Source organism: Dryas octopetala, chromosome 6 (genome assembly GCF_963921425.1).
Source record: "Dryas octopetala chromosome 6, drDryOcto1.1, whole genome shotgun sequence".
Lineage (NCBI taxonomy): Eukaryota > Viridiplantae > Streptophyta > Magnoliopsida > Rosales > Rosaceae > Dryas > Dryas octopetala.
The window spans coordinates 1,663,846-1,688,502 of record NC_141371.1 but is presented as its reverse complement, the minus strand read 5'-3'; the positions used below and the strand labels follow the sequence as shown (position 1 = coordinate 1,688,502).

The 24,657-nt window shown below is 35.1% G+C and overlaps 2 protein-coding genes and 3 long non-coding RNA genes across 6 annotated transcripts; 2 read left to right on the top strand and 3 right to left on the bottom strand.

Moving 5' to 3' along the window:
• Window positions 1-328: 328 nt before the first annotated feature.
• LOC147280850 (uncharacterized) lies at window positions 329-4,606 on the bottom strand. 2 transcript variants are annotated; one of them, XR_015122942.1, is made up of 4 exons: window positions 4,328-4,606; window positions 3,752-3,879; window positions 3,430-3,545; window positions 329-548 (listed from the first exon to the last, which is right to left on the bottom strand). It is a non-coding gene; the product is annotated as an uncharacterized LOC147280850 (long non-coding RNA). The 2 variants fall into 2 exon arrangements; XR_015122941.1 differs by having other exon boundaries at window positions 337-548; window positions 1,125-3,545.
• A 2,199-nt stretch (window positions 4,607-6,805) lies between these two features.
• LOC147280849 (uncharacterized) lies at window positions 6,806-7,799 on the bottom strand. Its single transcript, XR_015123102.1, has 2 exons — window positions 7,583-7,799; window positions 6,806-7,003 (listed from the first exon to the last, which is right to left on the bottom strand). It is a non-coding gene; the product is annotated as an uncharacterized LOC147280849 (long non-coding RNA).
• Window positions 7,800-11,705: 3,906 nt separating this feature from the next.
• Window positions 11,706-12,229, top strand: LOC147280848 (uncharacterized). Its single transcript, XR_015122829.1, has 3 exons — window positions 11,706-11,767; window positions 11,851-11,937; window positions 12,151-12,229. It is a non-coding gene; the product is annotated as an uncharacterized LOC147280848 (long non-coding RNA).
• A 1,002-nt stretch (window positions 12,230-13,231) lies between these two features.
• LOC147280847 (Tesmin/TSO1-like CXC domain-containing protein) lies at window positions 13,232-17,758 on the top strand. The gene is made up of 10 exons (XM_086249004.1): window positions 13,232-13,356; window positions 13,790-13,953; window positions 14,051-14,798; window positions 15,324-15,790; window positions 15,878-15,952; window positions 16,153-16,333; window positions 16,551-16,646; window positions 16,754-16,820; window positions 17,111-17,231; window positions 17,322-17,758. Exons 1-10 carry the CDS (start codon window positions 13,297-13,299, stop codon window positions 17,653-17,655), a joined length of 2,313 nt encoding a protein of 770 aa, XP_086105130.1. The 5' UTR covers window positions 13,232-13,296; the 3' UTR covers window positions 17,656-17,758.
• A 3,995-nt stretch (window positions 17,759-21,753) lies between these two features.
• On the bottom strand, window positions 21,754-24,012 carry LOC147280846 (Ribosomal protein S3Ae). The gene is made up of 7 exons (XM_086246558.1): window positions 23,871-24,012; window positions 23,706-23,753; window positions 23,498-23,603; window positions 22,900-23,037; window positions 22,605-22,790; window positions 22,312-22,512; window positions 21,754-22,090 (listed from the first exon to the last, which is right to left on the bottom strand). The coding sequence occupies exons 1-7, from the start codon at window positions 23,879-23,881 to the stop codon at window positions 21,995-21,997; spliced, it is 786 nt and encodes a 261-aa protein (XP_086102684.1). The 5' UTR covers window positions 23,882-24,012; the 3' UTR covers window positions 21,754-21,994.
• Between the last annotated feature and the right edge of the window lie 645 nt (window positions 24,013-24,657).

Here is a 24,657-nt window from a genome sequence, read left to right as displayed (position 1 = left end):
CATGCCAATATAACTGATAAGTATATGTGATCTTAGGCTTTTATTTATTGGGTTATGCTACAAAATCCAAAATATTAAATTACAAGCTTGTGTTTTAGTTTTGGCAACAAATATAAGCTTGTGAAATTCTTTAATCGGACTCATTCTTCATGTCTCACCGAGTGCTATTTACCGACTGTACCGGACCGAGATCAATTGCAAATTAATAAGGGTTAAGGTTTAGAGACAAATATTAGAGTAAGATTACGCAGGCCACAAAGGGCCAGTATAGACAAAACTAATCTAGACATTTCACCAAATAACAAACTCACAGTCAATTACAAGGGAGTTCGAAACGTTCAAATTGGACATACTTATCACAATACAATAAGTTCATTTCTTCACAACCAAAATAAGTATCAAAGTTCAAGACAAATTTTTCCAACACATACTACCGAACGCCCTTTCTGGAGAGTCATCTAACAACTACAACACAAACATATTTAAACAAACTAGCATTCCACACAAGCCTTTGAGTGAGTTGGAAATACATTTATTCTTCAGATTCCCTGCCACATGTTAATACACAAAAAAAAAAAAAAAAAGAGGGGATAAGTAGAGGCAACCATAAGATTAAGCATTACCAATAAAAACACACAAGACTAGCAAAAGTAAAAGAATATAGCATAACACAAAATCTTATTTAAGTACTGAAATTTTAAAGTCAGGCACTTCTTTGGGATCACAAAATTTTTAAACACCAAAAAAAAAAAAAGACATCCAAAAAATGAGTTAACTTGTGGAAGTTGGAGAATTGGAGAAGAAAGTGCAGAGGGCAGAGATGTTTGTGGAGGTTCAGCTCAGTTTATGAATAGCTTAACACAAAATTTTTAACATTTGTTTGTTTTCTGTCAGCGGGCAGGTAGCTGCACGGGGGATCACCTGAACAAAATATAATTTGGTAATTCTGGAAATTAAAAATTTTAATATGCTTTAAGGTTGTTTTGATTTGGATTGCTAACGTTTGGATACTTTTGTTTGTATTTCCTGCTATTCTCATAGGATATTAAAGCAAGGAAAAAGAACAAAACACAGATTTCGATCTAAGAAGTAATAAGAAAATAAAAACAATTCTCAAATCTAACCTCCGCCAATCTTCCATTAAACGATCCAGTTGTGCACTAAAATCTTTCATAATTTGGACATCTCTTTTACGATGCAAAAACTCTTCGGTGTACAAAGACCCTGCAGAAAATACTCCAACCCAATAATAAACTATGAACATCTTTTGGCAATTACAATTTTAGGGTTCGTCCGCCGGAAGAATTCGGTAGGGGTTAGTGACTATTGGGCGTGGATGCCTTTCATCTCTTTACAAATGTGAATGTGCCGTTCTCAAAAAATACATAAATTTACTTCCGGGCTTGGATATGGCCCGCCCGCTCACAAACTGGGCTGAGCTTGGTTTTCTAATATGGATACTTGCCCACATAAGAAATGGATTTTATACTCGTCATAAATAACATTTTTTACTTCACTTTCTTTCAATTTAATTGGTGTGTCACAGGTACCAAAATACCAAACCGTAACTGAATCAATTCATTAGAATTATAACATGTGAACGATTATTAATATTTATTTAAATCCTAAATTTATAAATTTGTTGTCTACTCATATTAGGTTTTCCACAATGTAGCTTGAATCTGATCTCCAAACTCATTTTTTGGGTATAAAATGGGTATAGTCCAGTCACAATGGGCCGGAATGTGTTCCCCATAATTTTTTGAGACTCAAAAGCTATCCCCAGTTTTGGGTATAGACTATACCCAAAACCAAATTAAATGACTAACTCACCAACAAATAAAATCTATTAAATGGCTGGCCTATTACAAAATTAAATGGCCAGCCCACCAACAAATAAATGAGTTAAATATTAATATCCTCATATTTAGAATCAATTCATTAGAATTATAACATATGAACGATTATTAATATTTAAATATTTAAATCATAAATTTATAAATTCGTTGTCTATTCATATTATAACACGTAGATCAAGTACCACCACGTAACGCTATTACGGTAACATGACTAGTTAGTTCTCAAATCTTAATATTCCGTTAACTAATTTCTTTGAGGACCAAATTGCAAATTTCCTTAAGAATTAATTATTATAGGGTGCAGGTTATGCATCATATTTAATCTCTAGTGCACCAATTAATTTTATTTAACAACAAAGTAACTATCAATTGCATTGCAGGAGCGGGTGCTAGCTGTCTTATTTTGAAATATGGTCAATTATCATTTTATTCCTTATTTTTTGTCTTTCTCTTTCCTCTTCTGTCTCTCTCTCCCCGCTATGTCTCTTCTCTTTCCTCTTCATCATTTTCTTGTTCAACATGTGATTCTTAACAAGCCAGAGAGAAAATCAAAATGTCTATGGTTCTGGTAAGTATGAGCATCTTTAATATTTAATCATTTATATAAATGGTATGGTCTTTTGCTTGATGTTAGGTTTGCTTAATTAGACTACTTTATTAAATCTCCCCCGAACTCACAATTCATAATGAAATCTTGTGTGTTTTTTTGTTGGTAATGCTTAATCTTTTGTTGCCTCTACTTACCCTGTTTTGCTTTTGTTTATTAACATGTGGCAGGTAGTCTAATCCATAAATCTATTTCCACACTGGAAGACTTTGTTCGTGATTTAGTTGTTAGTTGTTAGTTGTTACTTGTTAGATGACATCATTTCTTAATTTATTTAGTTTTTCCATGCAATTTGTAACCTCAAGCTAGGAATTTTGGTACCTCACTCAGTGAAAAATGTGAGACTTGTATTTCTGGCCATTTTCTCTACCACTTCCCAGACATTTTTCACTGAGTGAGGTACCAAAATTTCTAACTTAAGGTTACAAATTGCATGGAAAAACTAAATAAATTAAGAAAGGATGTCATCTAACAAGTAACAACTAACAACTAACAACTAAATCACGAACAAAGTCTTCCAGTGTGGAAATAGATTATGGACTAGACTACCTGCCACATGTTAATAAACAAAAACAAAACAAGGTAAGTAGAGGCAACAAAAGATTAAGCATTACCAACAAAAAAACACACAAGATTTCATTATGAATTGTGAGTTCGGGGGAGATTTAAAAAAGTAGTCTAATCAAGCAAACCTAACATCAAGCAAAAGACCATACCATTTATATAAATGATTAAATATTAAAGATGCTCATACTTACCAGAACCATAGACATTTTGATTTTCTCTCCGGCTTGTTAAGAATCACCTGCTGATCAAGCTTAGCCTTAATCATCTTCGCAATCCCCACCAATTCTTGTAGAGTCAGCTTGATTTCATAACCATTATTCTTAATTTCTACCCGATTCTTCCGGATTTATATGAGTTATAGGAGACGGTCTTTCCAACATATAAAACCAAACTCACTTATTCGTCTGCTAGACTTCTACTAGCATAACGGGGGCACGCAAACGTTCGTTGTCGCCTGAGGTTTTGCTAGAAACATAATCTGCTACCACACTTACTTTCTTGGTCCTGAAATTCTGAAAAAAAGAAAGAATATGAGAAAGCATTGTCATTCTTGCATTTATGAAAACAGTAGACAACATAAACAATTTGATGCAATACAGAGACTTTGTCATTCATCAACAAAGATCTCCAAACTTTTTCACCAAAAGAAACAAAGGTGGATTCCATAAATCCAAGAATATAAAAAACAAAAACAAAGGTGGGGTGTACTAGAATTGACCTGGAAGGGTTTGGCTTCATCACTGTGGTTTTTTAAACACTCCGGAGGCTCTGGCAGTCCTCCAGCGCTGGTATAGTTCGAAGAAGTTACCATCGTCGTCGTCCTCATCGATATAAAGGTCATCCGCACTATTCAATATAAGGCAGTCAATATAAAAACGCTATATAAACATAAATTAAATTCACTATATTTTCGAGTAATATATATTTAATACATTAAAGAAGCTCATTGAAATAGATATAAAAATAAAACTAAAGATTAGCTTGCTAAGATTGTGGATGGGTTTTCAACCTCAGTATTAGTAAAGGGGAATTTCTAATGCAAATATAAACAGATATACATATATCGTTTAAAAACAATTTACAATGCAATTGCGTAATTGGGAATTTGTATTTTTGTTAAACGAAATGAAAAGTATCAATCAAACAAGAGAATATTTGCCAATGAAAAAACAAAATCAAAATCAGGAGATGCAAAGACCAAAACCAACATCAGCAACTCGATCATCAAGCAAGCGAAGAAAACCACGAAATAAAATAGATATAAAGAAACCAAATAAAAGGTGAAAGAAAGTACATCCTCTTAAGCTCCTCCATCTTCTTGTCCGTCTCTATCAGAATCCTCCTTTCTTCTAGGACCAAGGGATAATAATGGTAATAATACACTGTAGCACCAATTACACAGGGTATCAGGATTGGGCCTACATATCCTTGCAGATTCGAAATTCCGCGTGCGTTCGTCGGCGGCTATCAAGCGTCGGAAGATTTTATTGACCGATTCCCCATTGGCAATTACAATTTTAGGGTTCGTCCGCCAGAAGAATTCGGTAGGGGTTAGTGACTAGTGGCCGTGGATGCCTTTCATCTCTTTACAAATGTGAATGTGCCGTTCTCAAAAAATACATAAATTTACTTCCGGGCTTGGATATGGCCCGCCCGCTCATAAACTGGGCTGAGCTTGGTTTTCTAATATGGATACTTGCCCACATAAGAAATGGATTTTATACTTGTCATAAATAACATTTTTTACTTCACTTTCTTTCAATTTAATTGGTGTGTCACACACTCACACGTACCAAAATATCAAACCTTAACTGAATCAATTCATTAAAATGATAACATGTGAACGATTATTAATATTTAAATATTTAAATCTTAAATCTTCTTGCCGTTTACTTTATATGTGAGATATTTATGATTAATATATATTAGACGATGCTCGATGTATGTATCACTCTGCCTCCTAGCAATATTGGTTATAAAAGGCAGGCATTAATCGTCCTTATTAATAATGAAGTACCATATTATCTACATGTAAGTCATGCATACACTACACTACTTGAAATAGGGTATGCTGAAATTTACTTTGTAACACATAGGAATGTACAAAATTAATTAATTAAGAATTAATAGCATGAATAAAGACTTCTATTATTCGGTACACCATAAACAGTTCGTTAGCTTATATAATTATTACACATACAAATATTTTTTTATCCTCTTTTTTCTTTCTCTCTTCTCTAATCTGCCTAGTCGTTTCTAAATCATCTCTATCCTACAAACTCTTACACTTCCATTCTATTCAATTGTTTCCTTCTTTTGGTTGGAAGTCTATTATATATCTCTTCTTTTCAATCTTGAACAGTTGAACTTGGTACATGTTGAACTAAAACAACTTTGGTACGTTTTTGCATGCCATGTTGAACTTTTGGCATACCCAATTGAAGCTCTTTATGATCAGAAAGTACTTCAACTTTTTCATTATGTTGGCCATTATCATATTCATGAGGGAACAAGAAAGAGTAGTCCCTTGAGTAATTGTTCAGGGTTAAGTCTCAGGCTTCTAATATACGACAATACATCCTTCTTCTTTATATTACCTTCATACCAACGTTTACTTCTGGGTCTTGTGGGCACGTATAGAACTTTTGTGATCCGACGGTTCTGATCATCACCCCCATCCCCATCGTACGGACACAAAAATCACAGTGATATTGATCATGATTAGCCTCACACAATTAAGTTGATGATGATGATCAAATTCTTTGGTTTGGCTGCTAGCTAGGGTTTTGCATTCTAATTAATTCTTTGTTTAACTTGCGGCTACCTGTATAACATAATATATAGAGAACACGAGGTTTTGTACGGTTCGATTAATGTGGGTTTCCTAGGTTGGCTAGGACTTTGATTTTTCTGGGCTTTTTCTTTCCTTGTTTGACGAAGTTGTTTCCGTGCCAATTAACAATTAAGAACGCACATGTCTAAATGAACTAGCTAGACTTCCAAATTATTATTTCATTTGGCCTCAGATTCTAAATTTCTTGTAGAATTTTATTTTCTTTAAAGAAAAACAATTTTTCTCATCACATAAAAAAAGATTAATTATTTTTAACACTATTAGCACTAATAATAATTATATAGTCTCTTGCATTCTAAATGAAATTATTTATTATATATTTACTCAGAGCTTGTATTGAGTTGAAAACTTATACAATACAAGCTCCGAGTCCCGAGCCCCCAGCCCGATGGGGGGGCTTTGGACTTGTGTATTAAGGCCCAAATTCAGCCCGGCCCGACCCAAAAGTCTTATTGAACTTCTCTAATTTAAGCTCGAGCCCGGCCCGACCCGGCCCATTGCCGACCCCAACATTTGACAACGTCATTTGCACCACCGGAGACACGCCAATATAACTGATAAGTATATGTGATCTTAGGCTTTTATTTATTGGGTTATGCTACAAAATCCAAAAGATTAAATTACAAGCTTGTGTTTTACTTTTTGGCAACAAATATAAGCTTGTGAAATTCTTTAATCGGACTCATATTCTTCATGTCTACAAGAGCCAGATGGCCCTTGCGTCCACCGAGTGCGATGTACCGACTGTACCGACCGAGATCATTTGCAAATTAATAAGGGTTAAGGTTTAGAGACAAATATTAGAGTAAGATTACGCAGGCCACAAATGGCCAGTATAGACAAAACTAATCTAGACATTTCACCAAATAACAAACTCACAGTCAATTACAAGGGAGTTCGAAACGTTCAAATTGGACATACTTACCACAACACAATAAGTTCATTTCTTCACAACCAAAATAAGTATTCAAAGTTCAAGACAAATATTTCCAACACATACTACCGAACTCCCTTTCTGGAGAGTCATCTAACAACTACAACACAAACATATTTAAACAAACTAGCATTCCACACAAGCCTTTGAGTGAGTTGGAAATACATTATTCTTGAGATTCCCTGCCACATGTTAATAGACAAAAGAAAAAAAAAAAAAAAAAAGTAAGTAGAGGCAACCATAAGATTAAGCATTACCAATAAAAACACACAAGACTAGCAAAAGTAAAAGAATATAGCATAATACAAAATCTTATTTAAGTATTGAAATTTTAAAGTCAGGAACTTCTTTGGGATCACAAAATTTTTAAATACCAAAAAAAAAAAAAAGACATCCAAAAAATGAGTTAACTTGTGGAAGTTGGAGAATTGGAGAAGAAAGTGCAGAGGGCAGAGATGTTTGTGGAGGTTCAGCTCAGTTTATGAATAGCTTAACACAAAATTTTTAACATTTGTTTGTTTTCTGTCAGTGGGCAGGTAGCTGCACGGGGGATCACTTGAACAAAATATAATTTGGTAATTCTGGAAATTAAAAATTTTAATTTATGTTTTAAGGTTGTTTTGATTTGGATTGCTATAGTTTGGATACTTTTGTTTGTATTTTCTGCTATTCTCATAGGATATTAAAACAAGGAAATAGAACAAAACACAGATTTAGATCTAAGAAGTAATAAGAAAATAAAAACAATTCTCAAATCTAACCTCCGCCAATCTTCCATTAAACGATCCAGTTGTGCACTAAAATCTTTCATAATTTGGACATCTCTTTTACGATGCAAAAACTCTTCGGTGTACAAACACCCTGCAGAAAATACTCCAACCCAATAATAAACTATGAACATCTTTTGGCAATTACAATTTTAGGGTTCGTCCGCCGGAAGAATTCGGTAGGGGTTAGTGACTATTGGGCGTGGATGCCTTTCATCTCTTTACAAATGTGAATGTGCGGTTCTCAAAAAATACATAAATTTACTTCCGGGCTTGGATATGGCCCGCCCGCTCACAAACTGGGCTGAGCTTGGTTTTCTAATATGGATACTTGCCCACATAAGAAATGGATTTTATACTCGTCATAAATAACATTTTTTACTTCACTTTCTTTCAATTTAATTGGTGTGTCACACGTACCAAAATATCAAACTGTAACTGAATCAATTCATTAGAATTATAACATGTGAACGATTATTAATATTTATTTAACTAATTTCTTTGAGTCAAGTACTACCACGTAACGCTATTACGGTAACATGACTAGTTAGTTCTCAAATCTTAATATTCCATTAACTAATTTCTTTGAGGACCAAATTGCAAATTTCCTTAAGAATTAATTATTATAGGGTGCAGGTTATGCATCATATATATTTAATCTCTAGTGCACCAATTAATTTTATTTAACAACAAAGTAACTATCAATTGCATTGCAGGAGCGGGTGCTAGCTGTCTTATTTTGAAATATGGTCAATTATCATTTTATTCCTTATTTTTTGTCTTTCTCTTTCCTCTTCTGTCTCTCTCTCCCCGCTATGTCTCTTCTCTTTCCTCTTCATCATTTTCTTGTTCTTCTTCTTTATAGATCTGGAATTCTTTTTTTTTTTTTAGATCTGTAACTTTTTTTTTTGGTCAAAAGATCTGGAACTCAAATCTAGAAAAATATTGAAATTATGAATTGAACTGTGAACTGAAATTGCAAAATGAAAATACAAACTGAAACTGTGAACTAAAACTGCGACTTTTTGAGTTTTTTAACTGTGTGAGACAACTAAAACTGCGACTTTATAAGAGTGTTCTCTATAACTAAAACTGCAAGTGAAAATTGAAATTGCAGGTGAAAATTAAAACTTTTTACGATTAAATTTGTTTGCATAGTGCTGAAGCTGTTTTGGGTTGTGAGTGAGTTTATGTTATCTGAAAATTAAATTTGTGGTTCTAGGTGAGTTGATGTTACTTGAAAATTAAATTTATGATTGTGGGTGGGTTGATGTTACCTTAAAATTAAATTTGTAAGATTGAGTACTTTTTAAGGAGTAAAATTTCGAAATTTTCGGCGAAATTTCGCCGAAAATTTCGTTTTTTAGGGGTATGGAAATTTTAACACCATACCAAATTTATTTCGAAAAATTTCGAAAAATTTCGCCGAAATTTCGCCGAAATTTTCCGAAATCCTCGAAATTTCGGCGAAATTTTCGATGTACAGATCAGAGAGAGAGAGGGAAGGCTGAGACCGGAGGGAAAGAGGCAGAGCCGCCGCCTCCGCCGTCGCCGTCGAAGGAGGGAGAGAAGAGATCCGAGGAGGGAGATCGGGAAGGGGAAGGAGAGGGAGCAGAGGGAAGAGAACGGAGGAGGAGGGAGTGAGGGATCAGGAGAGAGAGAAAGAGAAGATCAGAACTGAAGAAGAAAAGAGAAAAAAAAAAAAAGGAAGAGGTGAGGTGAGGTGAGATCAAACTGTTAGTCACGGGCTGCGCAGGGAGGTTGAAGTTGAACTGAAGAAGGAAAGAAGAAGAAGAAGAAAAAGAAAAAGAAAGAGAGAGAGAAGAGAGAGAAGAGAAAGAAGAGAGAGAATGAGTGTGTAGCCTAGGCGTGAATCACGGGGAAGAGAGGAAAAGCTTCCCACTATTCCTTCTATATTATATATTTGTAATTTACTAGTTAATAAAGAGTCAAAGACTGAGTCTCTGAGACAGGCAAAGGAAGAGAGACGTACATGAGGCAAGAATAGAGTCAAAACATTTTAGACAAGAAGCTAGAAATCAATCAAGTGCTTGGCTGCTTGCTATAGCCTATAGCTTGGTCCAACTGACATACCCTCGTGAGGACACAGAGAGATAAATTCACTCTTAATTCAATTTCAAATTGAATAAATAGGGATATATATTTATATTGGTGGACCAAATCAAAGAAAAAAAAGAAGAGAAAAGAAAGGAAAAGGAAAAAAAAAAGAAAAGAAAAGAAAAGGAAATAAAAAAAAAAGGAAAAAAAGGAAAAAAAAGAAAAAGAAAAAGAAAAAAGAAAAGAAAATGAAAGAAAAAAAAGAAGAGAAAAAAAAAAGGAAAGGAATTTTTTTTTTTTTTTTTTTAAGATAGATTGAGATTTGGAGTCTTTAGGCAATTGGAAAAAAAAAAAAAAGTTTGAGATTTTATTTGGAGTTTGATTTGGTCATTTTGGTGTTTCGTTTAGTTGTAAACATAAATTATAAAAAAGAAATTTATCCCCTTATCATGAAGTTTTATTTCCTTAATGTTTGATTTTCCAATTATGATAATTTGTAAAATTGAAATTTTAAGTAAACCGTTATCGCCACTGCTGCCATCGAATTGGTTTTATTTTAACCCAATTCGGCTTAATTTAACTATCGAAGACCATTTCCAAGTCCCTTTGAGTAAGCTTGCTACTTTCCATTGCCACATTGGTGATTTATTCGTGTAATTTTATTATATAATTATTAATTAGTGAAGTATTTTTTTAACGGTATCGTCTCCAGCGCGCATTATATTCATCACATATCACATGAAATCTACTATATTATTTGATTTCTTCAATGTTTTTTTATCAATGTAGTAGATAATATATTAAATAAACATATGGTCAAGTTTCATTCAAAATTTCCATATTTTAATAGCAATTTTCGTCGTTTTTGTCCAATTTTATCGAAATCGAAATTTTAATCGAAATTTCCGCGAAAATTTCCATCGAAATTTCCATCGAAAATTTCCTCGAAACCGAAATTTTACTCCTTGCAGTTTTTGTTAACTTTTTGGGCTGTGAGTACCTTAAAGTTAATGACTCTTTCCTTAAATTTTGAGAAAAAAAAAAACAAAACATATCACAGAGTTTCATATTTATCACTATTGTAATAAGATTAACCCTGTTTGCACACAACCACCTTATGTGGCAAGGGCATGCCATATCAATTAATAAGATGTGTTAATATGAATTTTAAGTTTCAATTATTTCCATATCACCTCATGTCATTAGTTATATAACAATACTACATGGCTATATGCCTATTTCTGGTTATTAACTTATTACGAACCAAGCCTCCTAGGGGCATATCAACAGGCAAACCATCGCCTTTTGTTTGATGTTATGCATTTGACAACATCATTTGCACCGGAGACATGCCAATATAACTGATAAGTATATGTGATCTTAGGCTTTTATTTATTGGGTTATGGTACAAAATCTGTATGAAGGACCTGAAGGTAGTGAAGAGCTCACACTTTTAATTAAACTTAAAATCAGGTTATTGATAATCTTTTTTACTTGTTCAGTTTTTTACTGATTCCAGTCTTCCTTTGCTTAATATCAGATACTGAATACGATTTCTTATATATGCACTTTTGGTTTTGCTTCTTTGGCATCGCCTGCCTAATGTAACCCCAAGTTTTAGATTGCCTGTTTCAATTGGACAGGTACAATCTTGTATCGTGAGATGAGAGAGTTCAATAAAATGTTCTAACAGATGACTTGATAACCCTAAAGATCTTTAAGTTGGAGTTCAATAAGATGTTCTACTGCAGAGAGTGAGTGGTGATCAATGATTTTCCACCAGACTCTGCTATTGTCTATTATAACTTTTTTCTGACTGATGTAATCAAGAGTACATATATGCATGTATTGTCTTTATGTATCCCACTTGTGCCTATGCAGTCATAATTCCAACCTCGTTTTACTGATTAATAGGGCTGTGTCTCCAAAGTTAGAACAACTGATGACTCATTGAAATATTTCTTGAATCCTATCATGATAAGTAAATATGGCAAGTCAACACAAATGCATTTTGCCTTAGCTCTCTTCTTATTTATTTATTTATTTAAACTTCAAATCAGGTTGAAAGAGGTTCTGTGCCTGGGTGTAACAGCTGGTGCTTATATCCTTACACTCTTTGCAGTAAGTTACCAACATTCGGGTATCCTTTGGAATAGTGTGATATTCATATTTGGTAATTGTCTCATGTAATTTCCAATTGGCAGATGAAGTATAGAGAACGAGTGCTTGGGTTAATTCTGGTGTCTCCTATCTGCAAAGTACCTTCATGGACTGAATGACTTTACAACAAGGTTATAATTTCCATTGCTCGTTGATATTGCTTGTGAATGTGGATATGAGGAACTGCTTGCTATTTCTTTTGAGTATTTCAATCCGAAGTCACATAATCCATGTTGGATTGATCTGATTCCCAGATACTTCTTTTCATAAAGGAAAAATATAAGTAATGCAATACAATTAATTGCATTGTGACATGTTTGCTTAATTGAACTCTAAATTTGCAGGTATTGTTGAACTTGCTTTACTATTATGGTATGTGCAGCGTATTGAAGGATTGCCTTCTACAGCGTTACTTCAGTAAGGTAAGGCACTCTACTCTTCTTACCTTTTTTTATCAGGTTATTTCTGATTTGTTATTGGTTTAATTCTCATATTCTTCCTATTGTAGGAGCTTAGCATCATGAGATGTGCACCTAACTAGTATTACAGTAATGCATATAAAATGGTTTAGCATCATGAGATGTTATGATTGAGTGGATTAATGTGGGTTTCCTAGGTTGGCTAGGACTTTGATTTTTCTGGGCTTTTTCTTTCCTTGTTTAAAAAGAAATGCTTGCATTGGGTGCTCTACGACATGTCGTTGAAGCATGACAAAGTTGTTTCGTGCCGATTAACAATTAAGAACGCACACGTCTAAATGAACTAGCTAGACTTCCAAATTATTATTTTATTTGGCCTCAAATTCTAAATTTCTGGTAGAATTTTATTTTCTTTAAAGAAAAACAATTTTTCTCATCACATAAAAAAAGATTAATTACTTTTAACACTATTAACACTAATAATAATGATATAGTCTCTTGCATTCTAAATGAAATTATTTATTATATATTTACTCAGAGCTTGTATTGAGTTGAAATAGAGTGTCAATAATATTATTTTATTTCTAAATTAGCAACGTTAGAGTGATCAAATTGTTTTAACAAATGATATATTAGTACATATGTCATTGTATGTCAAATTGTCAATATCTTATAATATATTAAAATGAAAAATTATCACACAATCTAGTGGAACAATGAAATAAATAAATTACTTTTTTTCTTTTTTGGTTTGTTTAATGTTTGGACGTTGAGGTGTATTGTCTACAGAAAGACAGTGGAGAGAAGTAGGGCCAATGGACCCCACAAAGACAGAGAAAGAGAGAGAGAGAGAGAGTGGGGGCAAGTAGGTGAGTCGGCGACGACAAGTGTGTATGAAAACAAAAAAATCCAAAAAAAATGCAAAAACCCTATTTTCCCGCTTTCCCGCCCCCTCCCTCCATTATTTTCATTCATTTTCTTCTTAGACCCAGGCCCGAGAGAGAGAGAGAGAGAGAGAAAGGGTAAAAGGGTTTTAGAGAGAGGGATGCGTTGGGAGTTTTATCTCCGGGCATGGACACTCCTCTGAAGAATCTGACCGCCCCCACCACTCCATTTCCTTCTAAATTTGAGGTTCATTTTCTATTCCTAAGTCACACTGCCCTTTATTTTATTTTTTTTCCATTTATGTGGGCTTTTTGGATGAATATTTTTCTGGTTTATATGGGTTTTGGGTTTCACGGGGGCTTGAATTTGACAATCTGGGTTTGCTTCAGTTTATGTTCTTAGGCCTCTCTTCGTGTTTTTGCCCATATTTTATTGTCATTTGCTTAAATTATTTGTGATAATGAGTTTGCATGTTTCATTTCCACTGTGCATATATGGGTTTCAATGTAATCGGAACTTTTCTACAATTCATAGACACCATGTAGATTTGGTTGCAACTACACACAAGTTATTAGTTTGCTTATTTATAAAACCCCTTTGTGATTTTTCTCAATGAGTTAAAATTTATTATGTTTTCAAGGCCATTATGCAATTAGAATTACTGCTTGTCAATCTGCAGGACTCTCCTGTCTTTAATTACATCAGCAATCTTTCTCCAATTGAGCCAGTCAAGTCCAGGGCTAATGATCACACATTCAACTCACTAACTTTTGCTTCTCCTCCATCTGCTTTTACTTCACCGCAAATTGTTTCCCCCAGTGAAACTAAATTCTTTCTTAGAAGGTATAGTTAGTTTCCTCTTCCTGCTCTGCTGAATTAAAATGAAAAGCATATTGGCTGCGAATTTTACAAGTGTTTTATGTCCTGTTCATATTGTCAGGCATCACTTCTCCGACTCACCGAAACCTGAGTCCTTCCAGAGTGGAAATCAAAGTAATACAGGTGAACGAGTTTCAGTTGCTGTTCAACAGTCTTATTTGGGTAATGAGCAATTGGAATGTTTTACATCTGGAAGTTCAGGTATAGAGGTTACTAAGGCAGTGCCAACTGAGAATTTGGAACCAGCAGTTGAGTTGCCAAATACCTTGAAGTATAATTGTGGTAGCCCAGATAGCAATGTGGTGCCTTGCGATGCCATTGACACAGATACTGTGCTTGAGACAGCCAGCACCCCAGCTTCGCTTGTTCAGTCAAATGAAAGGCACTCTTCATTTGAAAGGGAATCACATTTGCGCAGAATCTGTCGATTTCAACAAAAGAAAGAAGCAACCGGATGTGATTGGGTGACGTTGATTTCTGATGCTGCTGATCTGTTGAATTTTGATTCAGCAATCATTGAAGAGAATTCTGCGGGGCAGGATCCTAAAACAGTAGATCCTGGGACAATCTCTTTTCTGTCAAACATCCTACAAGACAATCACAATGACATGGAGATAACAGAGTCTGCTGCTAGTGAACAATGTGAATTTGGAAAGTTCAGTACTCAATCAGAAGGTATTGGGGACCTTAAGGAAACAGATCAAGTACCAGGAATACTTTCTAGAACTCTACTGGATAAGTTAAATGTTTATGATCCAAAAGATATAGTGGATGACAAGTGTCCAAAGTGTATCCATCCTAGCCGCCAGGTAATATATTGATTTACCAATTTCGTTTATAGAGGTTGCACAAGGTATATAATATGTGAATAGATCCAATGCTGTTTTCTCTTGAATAATTGAAAAGGCGACTAACAAGTCTAACATGACCAAGCTGAGCTTTTCTAAAGCTTAGCAATATACTTTATGAGAGCCTGTACTAATGTTGTGCCAGTAATCTATCATAGATCTACATAATCCAATTCCTGAGTCCGATACAACCATTTTTTTGGTGAAGTATAACTGTAATATATATGAATCCCGATTACTTGGGTGCAGAGGTTGGTGCATAGTGTCTAAAAGATATAGTTTCCCCTAGTGCTTCCAATGACTTTCTTCAGTGCATGTCTTGGCACCCCCAGCTTCTCCATTTCTTTGATCTCTCTCTCTCTCTCTCTCTCTCTCTCTCTCTCTCTCTCTCTCTCTATATATATATATATATCACACACACACAGCCTCAACTCTCAAATACATGCATTATATATTAATGCAACATTTTTTTTTGACCATCTTCAGCCTAGTTCTCAGTCGCATCCAATACGCAGGCGCTGTTTGGATTTTGAAAGGGCAGAAACTCAGAAAAGGAAATCAATATGTGATTCTAATGGCAGTTCTTCAGTCTCCCTACAGTCCAATTGTGAAGTTGCCTCTGCCGAAAAGAACTTGATTCAAATTACAACTAGTGGTGATTATTCATCTTCTAGGTTACGTGGCATTGGTTTGCACTTGAATGCTCTTGCAACTACTAGTGAAAGTAATTTAAGTAAAGTTGTCAAGCATGAGACTCAAGCGTCTGAAAGTCAAGTAATAAATATGCCAAACTCAGAGATATCTTGTACTTCTTTGAATCCCAGTGAGGCTTCTGGTGATGAATCCTTGATTTTGTACTCTTCAGAAAAGGATTTGGTTCTATGCAAGAATGAAGCTCAAATGTGTACACCTGTTAATGAAGAATTTGGTCACTGTAGTCCTGAAAAGAAAAGGCATGTTTAGAAAATTCTAATGGCCATCCATATTCTTTTTGACCTAAACATTTGAATTCTATTGTTTTAACGTTTAATACCTTGCAGGCTCAAGTTACAACATGTTGGAGAAAGCTTGACCTGCAAGCGGTGTAATTGCAAGAGGTCAAAGTGCTTGAAACTGTGAGTTTAATATTTATACCTAATATAGAGTGCATACTTTATCTCTCAAGCTGTGAGTTTATGTTTATATTATATCTACTAATTAGTATTTTATACTTAACACAATTACAATTGTCAACTTTTTCCACTTGTCTTGTGCACTATGGATTCGTTCTTTTCCATTGTTCTCATAGTTTGACCAGCTATGTTCTTTAACACAGTTATTGTGAATGCTTCGCTGCTGGTCTCTACTGTATTGAGCCTTGTTCATGTCAAGATTGCTTCAACAAGCCTGCTCACGAAAACATTGTTCTGGAGACTCGCAGACTGATTGAATCCCGCAACCCACTTGCATTTGCTCCCAAAGTGATTGGAAGCACTGATGGTATTCTGCAATTTGGGGTTAGAACTTATAACTGAGATTATACCTTCTGACAATAAGCCATCCCAGCATCAGATTTAGGAGGCAGCCCAGCATTGCAATCCAATTTTTGTTTGTACCAATCATTCATCACCAAAATTCATAGTGAGGATTGGGTTGTGGTGGTGTGATGCCAATAATTTAATGAAAAATTCCATTGTCCTATAATCATGTAGACTCACAACTTTCCCCATGCAGGAGGAAACCAACTCCACTCCTTCTTCAGCTAGGCATAAAAGGGGATGCAATTGTAGAAAATCAGGTTGCTTGAAGAAATACTGTGAATGCTTCCAGGTACTGTTTGTTAGTCTGTTTTGTATGACTGTGATGCTCTTTAGGTCTCTTTAATTTTCTTATAGATATCTACCAATTAATGTGGACCCTTTGATTTGTTTATCAAGGGTGGTGCTGGATGCTCTATGCTCTGCAGATGTATAGGGTGTAAAAACACTTTTGGTCAGAAGGATGGTGAGAGCTTATCAGGTCCTCCTATGTTTCAAGGTATTGCACTTATAGGCTGGATCTGTAGCTAATAGAGTTCTCCTTGCCTTACTATGTGCTTCTATATGTAGCACAAGTACACTTGTCAAAAAAGTAGATAAAAATACATAAATAGAAGAAAATAAGAGTAGTCATACAAAATTCAACAAATTATTTCATGTTTTTTAATAGGATCCAAAATTTTCAAGGCAGTGCAATGCGCAGTGCATGTAAATTATTCTTGTAGTTTTTAGTTATTCATCTTCTTTATCCAATAGGAGCTGAAGAAACTGGAGCTGATGGAGAAGAATCAGGAGCTCATGAAAAGAATGCAATGAATGTCAGTTTACAAACAGTCAGGGATCAAGATCACCCAATGACACTTTCTGAGATTTGCAGGTTTTCAATCCACTGATTGTTAGATTGAAGGACATATAACCTTTATTTCAGATAAATTATAAATGTTTGATGTTTTATATTCTCTTGCAGATCTCCAGACCAACTGCCATCCACTCTTAATGGGAGACTGAAATTATTTTCTCTACATTCTGTTCGATCATCTCCTCAGCAGGAAAAGCATCTTCAGGTGATTCCTGAAGATGGAACTCTCGAGATGATGGATAACAGTTGTTCACAAGCTGGTGGAGTGAAGTCAACCTCTCCAAACTCGAAGAGGGTTTCACCTCCTCACAGCGGCAGTGAGTTTGGGTCATTAACTGCTTGGAAGGGTGGTAGGAAGTTAATTCTGAGATCAATTCCACCATTTCCAACTCTCTCATCACCTCCCACAAGCTCCAGTCAAACATCTCATTTTCCTTTGTAATGCTGAGGCTGGGGCATATTCTGTACTGTATTGTTGTGATACAAACTTTATTATAGATGTGACTTCTTGCCATTAATCTGTTCTCTTATGATAGATTTCTCATTCCCAGAACCCCAAGGTCTCAAGTCTTGTAAATCTTCTCCGCCTAGCTTTTTTATGTCTAGTGTCATGTTGTATTTAGTAGGTAAACAATCTGTGTAATATATTTACTTTTCTGTGGAAGTGTGATATGCAGTTAGAAGCACCATTTTAAACTTTTTATATTTTCTAATATTGAAAGGGATCGAATCCATGAGTTATCATAATACCTATCATATTTTTCCATATTCCCTCACCACGAACAAACTCTAACTCCAAGGTCTAAGTACCGTTAAAAATTCTAATAGCAAATTACTCTCTCAAACATCCTTTTTTAATCGACATAAAAATTAGCTTATTGATGGCATTTTCATTATCCACTACCTTAAACATATCACATACCACATACCACATTGCACATAAACCAGGCCAGCTGACTCAAATTTTTTTTTTTCTCTTCAGCTGTAATTGCAGACTCATCTTTGCTGGTAGTTGTCACTGACTCACTGGTCTAAAGGGTTTAAATGTTAGAGCGGATAACAAAAACCTTCATGAACTTGAATCCCTCTTCAAAGCCCAATCTCTTTAAAAAAATCCCTCTATTAAATTAAATAATTAAATTATAATTACCGCCATCATCTTCTAGATCTTTAAGAAAGTAGTTACTCACAGATGTTAGTTAGATTGGAATCATACAAAGTACTACTTTGATTTCTCAAGCAAACTCTTGTTGAAAATTTGAATGATACTATTTGAATTACTTTCTTTCTTTTTGGGTCTGTAATTAATGATACATTTACTTTAGTCGCAAAATATAACCATGGAAATTATACTTTGAGTATGTACTTATACTTCGGAAATTATACACCCAAAGCAAGTTTTTTAAGATTTTTATGTATGTACTTATTGGTTTCTAGTACTTAGTAAAGTTGTAATTAAAAAGCAATTTTCATTGTAAAGTGTATACCATTTGCTACTTGCAATTTGCCTTGTAATTAAGTTCCCCTTTAGTGCATGTGTCAGGCCGTCTGCTATGCTCTTTGATTGTCTTTCAGTTCGCTACCAGCCATCCAATTCAGCATATTAGCCTCAGTGTTAGTAGAAAGTTAATGGCTCTTAATTGTGAATAGTATGGGATATAGCTTTCATGGAAAATGAGGACTAATTTGAGGACAGCCTTTCTAAGAACAAACTCACACATTTTGTGTTGGAATAAAGTCTGTGTTCATGCTACATGTCTTTCCTTATATTATTGTCTTCTAAACTCACTTCAAGGTGGAATCATTTATATTTCAGTGGTTGAATAGAGGTCATCCGCTGTTGTTTTTTATGTATATTTGGTGATATAAAGCATTCTTTGTATTGCAAGTCTTTTTCATGCTTTGAGAATTGCTTAATTTTTTTTAATAAGAGAAAAAAGAGTACAATCAAAAGTGGACCAGCAGTCCACAAAAGAAGCTACCCTCAACTTACGAAAACAAGAACATAAAAGCTACTAACAAGCAAAGAAAGATAGCCTACAAACACAAGAAAACCAGAATCAGAAACCACAGAATTACAATCAAGACATAGGCGCACCAATTTCACAAAAGACACTCAATACACCACTCCACTCATACTTAATACACCCAAAACTCTAGTACAACTAGCCCTTCGATTTAGCCTTCACGGTGAGAGGTGATGAAATAATGAGTTCGAATTAGAATACATAGGACAATGTATAAAATAAAATAAAAACTCCAGAGCAACCAAACTGGAACAATATATTCTAGTGATGAAGGAGTAGTATATATTTTTGTGATGAAATTGTAATGGAATATAGTAATATAGTATGATGAAATTGTAAATCTTATCAATAGGATTTGTGAACTTGTAAATTTGTGACCGAGAGAATGAGTCGTTGCATGTGATGAGGTACAAATTCTATAGAATTTAACAGAGGGAGGGCTTTGGCTAGCAAACTAGCTTGTGATCTATGTGAACAAGTTTAATTAATTAATGGAATCCTGAAGAACATTGATATATAGAAGGACAGAACATACATATTAAGATTGGCAAAACAGAGAAGGGTCGTCGTGCCAGGAGTTAATTAAGCTCAAAGTTAGACACCGAATGCCCAGCCAAAAAAAAATAGTTAGACACCGAATGAGTGTTTTTGTGAAACCCCTAGGAACTTGCACAGTTATTTATTTTTTATGCTAATATGCTAATTTTAGGAAAGTTTTAATCTTTGGTTTTCTTTTTTGGATTAGGAATATAGGATTGGTTTCCCCATCTTATTAGGACTAAGTTTTCTATTTAAACTGCATGTACGTGAATTTTATTTGCACCTCAGCATTAATCTCACATACACACACCATTAATTTCTTGCTTCAATTTTGTTCTCAACCATGTTGTGCAAAACAAGTTGGATCCCCGCTCCCTTAACTAAAATAGAAAACCATTTTGTCAAAATCTGCACCATATTATTCTGCTTCATCGTGGCCTGCCTGCTGGTGCCGGTCATATATATATCCTTCTTCAAAAAACCCCTAGACCCCAAAATCTACATCACCAATGCCTCCCTCACCCAATTCAATTTCAACACCACCACCAACAACGCCAACACCCTCCACTACAACCTTGCCCTCAACGTCACCATCCAAAACCCTAACAAGAAGGGCATACACTACCGTGACATCCAAGTCATCGCCAGCTACATAAGTGGAAGGTTCGCTACGGTAACCTTGAGTAACTCGACGACCCCATTTTACCAAGGCCACAAAAACACCACCTTTTTGAACCATGTGCTTCTCCAAGGCCAGCAGGTGGTGAAGTTTGAGAAAGACGAGATTTCCCAGTTGAACAAGGAGACTGCTGCTGGGGTTTACAGTATTGATGTCAGTCTTCTGGCAGCAGCTCAGCACTACAAGTTGATGAGGTTTGACTGCGAGCTGAAGGTTCCATTGACTAGTAGTAGTAGTAGTCTTAATGAAACATCAGCAGGTACTTTGAGTGGCTTCAAGACTACCAAGTGTGGTTCCTCAAAAACAAAAAAGACTACCAAGCGTGGCTTTGTTTCAAGAAAAAAGAAGACTACCAAGCCGTTCTCATAGTCGAAAATTTTAGTATATGAGTGATATATTTTTGGTACTATAAGTACTATATTGTTAGTAATGAAGGAGTTTTATATGAAATAATTTTGGCACCATAATTACTACTGTTACACAATGAATATATTTTCTAATTAAACACAAGAATATCTTCTATTTCATTTGTTTTCGAATTTAATAAAGTTATCAAATTTGAGTTGATGATAAAATCCCCCTTATTACCCCTCTCTTATTCGCATATAATTATGGGTAATTACATATATCACTCCGAAATTATTATATGTTTGAGCCTTAACTAAAATCTTTAACACTTAACCCCTCAAAATCAATTCCAAAACTATTAAAAAATGAATTTCTCCGTTAGTTTTGCACAAGTAGCACTATGTTGGCATCACATGACTTACTTCATAAGAACATTTAGACCATCAAATGAAGCCGAATATGAGAAGACGAAAATGGCCCCAAGCATAATGCCGCCCATCCAAAACAAATGAAGAAATTGATTTTCTCACCATTTAGGGGTAAAGTGTTTAATGAAATTAAATTTTAAGAGTAAAGTTGAAAATTTAAATTTAAAGGAGAAAGTGCCAAGGATGTTGAGTTTGGTGGTAGATATCTTTAATTAGTCTTATAATTAAGTCATTACTCCTAACTTGTAGTTGTTGTAGAGCTAGAGTTTAAGAGAAACGTGGCGGTGATGAAGAAGGTCCGAGGACCAAGAGGTCCAAGACCCATACACTACTGGAGCAAAAGCCTCCTTACGAAAACGAGAATTATTCGCTTAGTCAAGCAAAAAATATACTTTTAAGTTTTACCTACAGAGGTAGGTAAAGAAGTATTTATGTCAAGTAGAGCAAAAGAAATATTGAGACCCATAATACAAGTAAAGCAAAAGTTCGGCAGCTGCATTCAAAAAGTACCTAGCATTAAAAAGGATTTATCATATAGCGAGGAGCCGCGGACAATACAAAATTTTTCTCAAAAAGATATCCAAACAAACTCAAATGTTAAATAGTGAAAAAAAAAAAAAAAAAAAAAACCGAACATCAACTGCAAGACAATTGTGTCCAAAAATGCTCTCTAGGAAGCACTAACTCTGCATACGTCTAAAAAGACGAGCAAAACTCCACCTAATAAATCAAGTGATGACTTGACAACGCAAACTAACTTCATGCTCCAACAACTACGTTTTCCACCTCGGCCACTGTTTCATCAGCTGGTCTCTCCACCTTCACACCGACGTCCTCAGAGTGTTGGTCATGAACCTAGTCAGACAGCACAACACAAGAGTTCAGAAACCCACATGATAAAATTAACAGAACACTCATCTACACATGTTTCGTGATGGTGTGCATGGTTGAAGAAACGCAATAAAAGTATCTGCCAGAAATGAGCAATTATATGCCTGAACTCCAGAGAAGTATGGGTAATTCACAAGAAAACTTGAAACTGAAACTGGTCACAGGATGTAGCATGGTATAAGTACCTCCATCAACTTGCCAAGATCGAATTTGGGAGCTTTCAAGATCTTGACTTTCCGAATGAAAACATTTTGCAGCGGGTAGATGCTGGATGTTGACTTTTCAATCTCTCTGCCAATCATCTCAGGAATGAATTTTGCCACCAAGTCCTTCAGATCACAGGATGTAGCCTGGTTTATCATAATTTCCCTCATCTTGCGGCGAATCTGACATGAGACAGGCCAAAAATTAAACACAACATTATTATTTAGAATCAGAGAATAATCAGCATAAAAGAGAGTGAGGCATTACAACATACCTGGCGAATCTGACTGGATTGGGCATAGCACGTTCGCTTGACCTGATTTGCACGCCTCTTAGTAAATGCAATACAGAACATCCTAAGGGTGTAGTTATCTGTAGTCTTTACATCCACATGAGCCTCAATCAGTGTCTGCCACTTCCGCACCAATGACCTCAGCTTGTCAGTGGTGAAATCCATACCCTGGAATAAAGCATAAAGACAGAAATATACTTCAATGTTCAAAATTCACATAAAATGTACACCATACTTGCTAGTAACAAAATTAATAACAGGTATAACAGAACCATACCCAGAAGTTTGTAAGTACACTCCTCCCTTGCACATCCTCTGCTCTCAGCCGGATCTTCCTGTAAGCATGATCCTCATCCTTCTGGAGATCGGCCAGAGAAACCTCAAACACTCTATGTTTGAGTCCTTCAGAAGCGATCTGATTGGTAATGAGGGAAACAAAAAGTCCAGGACGATTACTAACTAAGCATCATAATTCAAAATTATAATTTAATTTCAATATAAGCAACAAATCAATTATTTATCATTTCAGGTATGACCTACTCCATATCTACCAATCAATCTCCAAAAAATTAAGGCATTTGCAAGTACATTGCATTCATTTGAGAATTTCCCTATTTTCTGGTTTCATAATTCCCTGGTTTAAATCAAACTGCTCAAAAGGGAATGCTATATAAATTTGAAAACCCCAATGAAAAAATGTGGTATAAGAGCCGGCACATATTAGCACGTCAAGTCAATATTACAATATAATTTCTTCAGGTATACTACCCAAGTGATATACACTTATTCATACACAAATCAACAAACCCACATTCCCATATATACATACATATGACATTGAATATGTATACATGTAGAAAGAGACAAAGAGATACCTTAGTACCCTGAGTTCTGGTGACAAGGGTTTTGCCAACCTGTCTTTGGGTGAAGAGAGAAGGAGCCTTGATATCATACCAATCCTTCTTGGCGAATGGGTCAGCTCTGTACAATATTATTCAACAAAATCAGCAAAAAGACAGTAGATTTATAATGCAATTCATAACATCAGATCAAACAAAATTAGGGTTTGTGAATTGAACTTACGCCTTCTTCTTCCCACCCTTCTTCCCCTTGGAAATCCTCTTGTTCTTACTGCAAATTCACCACAATTCCAGTCAGACGAGAACACAATAATAAGTTTACAGGCATATATATACATATGTAACTATTTTCAGAGAAAGAACGAGGGAGGGAGAGACAGAGAGGTACCCGACGGCCATGTTGCGAGGGAGGAGGTGGCTAGGGTTTGGGTACGAGAAAGAAGAAGAGACAGTGACGATGAGAGTGCTCTTAAAATACAAACCCTAGGCTCGGTTTATATGGGTTATATCGTCTTTCTCTCTCAGATGATATATACCACTACTTAATGCGTTTATTAACGAAAATGGCACGTTAAAAATTGAATTTCATCTTGCAAATTACGTCTTTTGTGAATTGTGACCTATTCACTATATCTCACCTTTTTATTTATTTATTTATAATCAATTAGTAATAATCATTTTATTTTGACTAACAAAGACAATTAATCCCAAAAAAAAAGACAAATATTTTTTTGGAAAACTAGAAGTTATTTTAATAAATTAATAATGAAGTTAGGTTTGTAAACTTTATTTCCAAAGTTTTTATTGTCAATCATACCATATTACGGTATTACCATGTCGCTCATGTGATGGGTGCATAAGGTTGCAAAAACCTTGTAATCGAAGTGTATTCCAATGGGCTTTTGGAGGAATTACCATAATCTTTGGGTGTCATCAACTCACACAGGCTTCAGCCCTAGCCCGTCTAATTACTAAAAACTGAAAAGGGACTGAGGATAGGAAAGAAGAGCTTAAGATCAATTTGAACCGGAAAGAACAAAACCACAAAAGGCTGTGCTGAAATTCAAACACCAAAATGAGGATTTATGTCATTAAATTAGCATCAATCCATTCCTAGAACTTGCGTCAGGAGAAAGAAAAAAGAGAGAGAAAAGGTTAAAATCCACAAAGCAAAG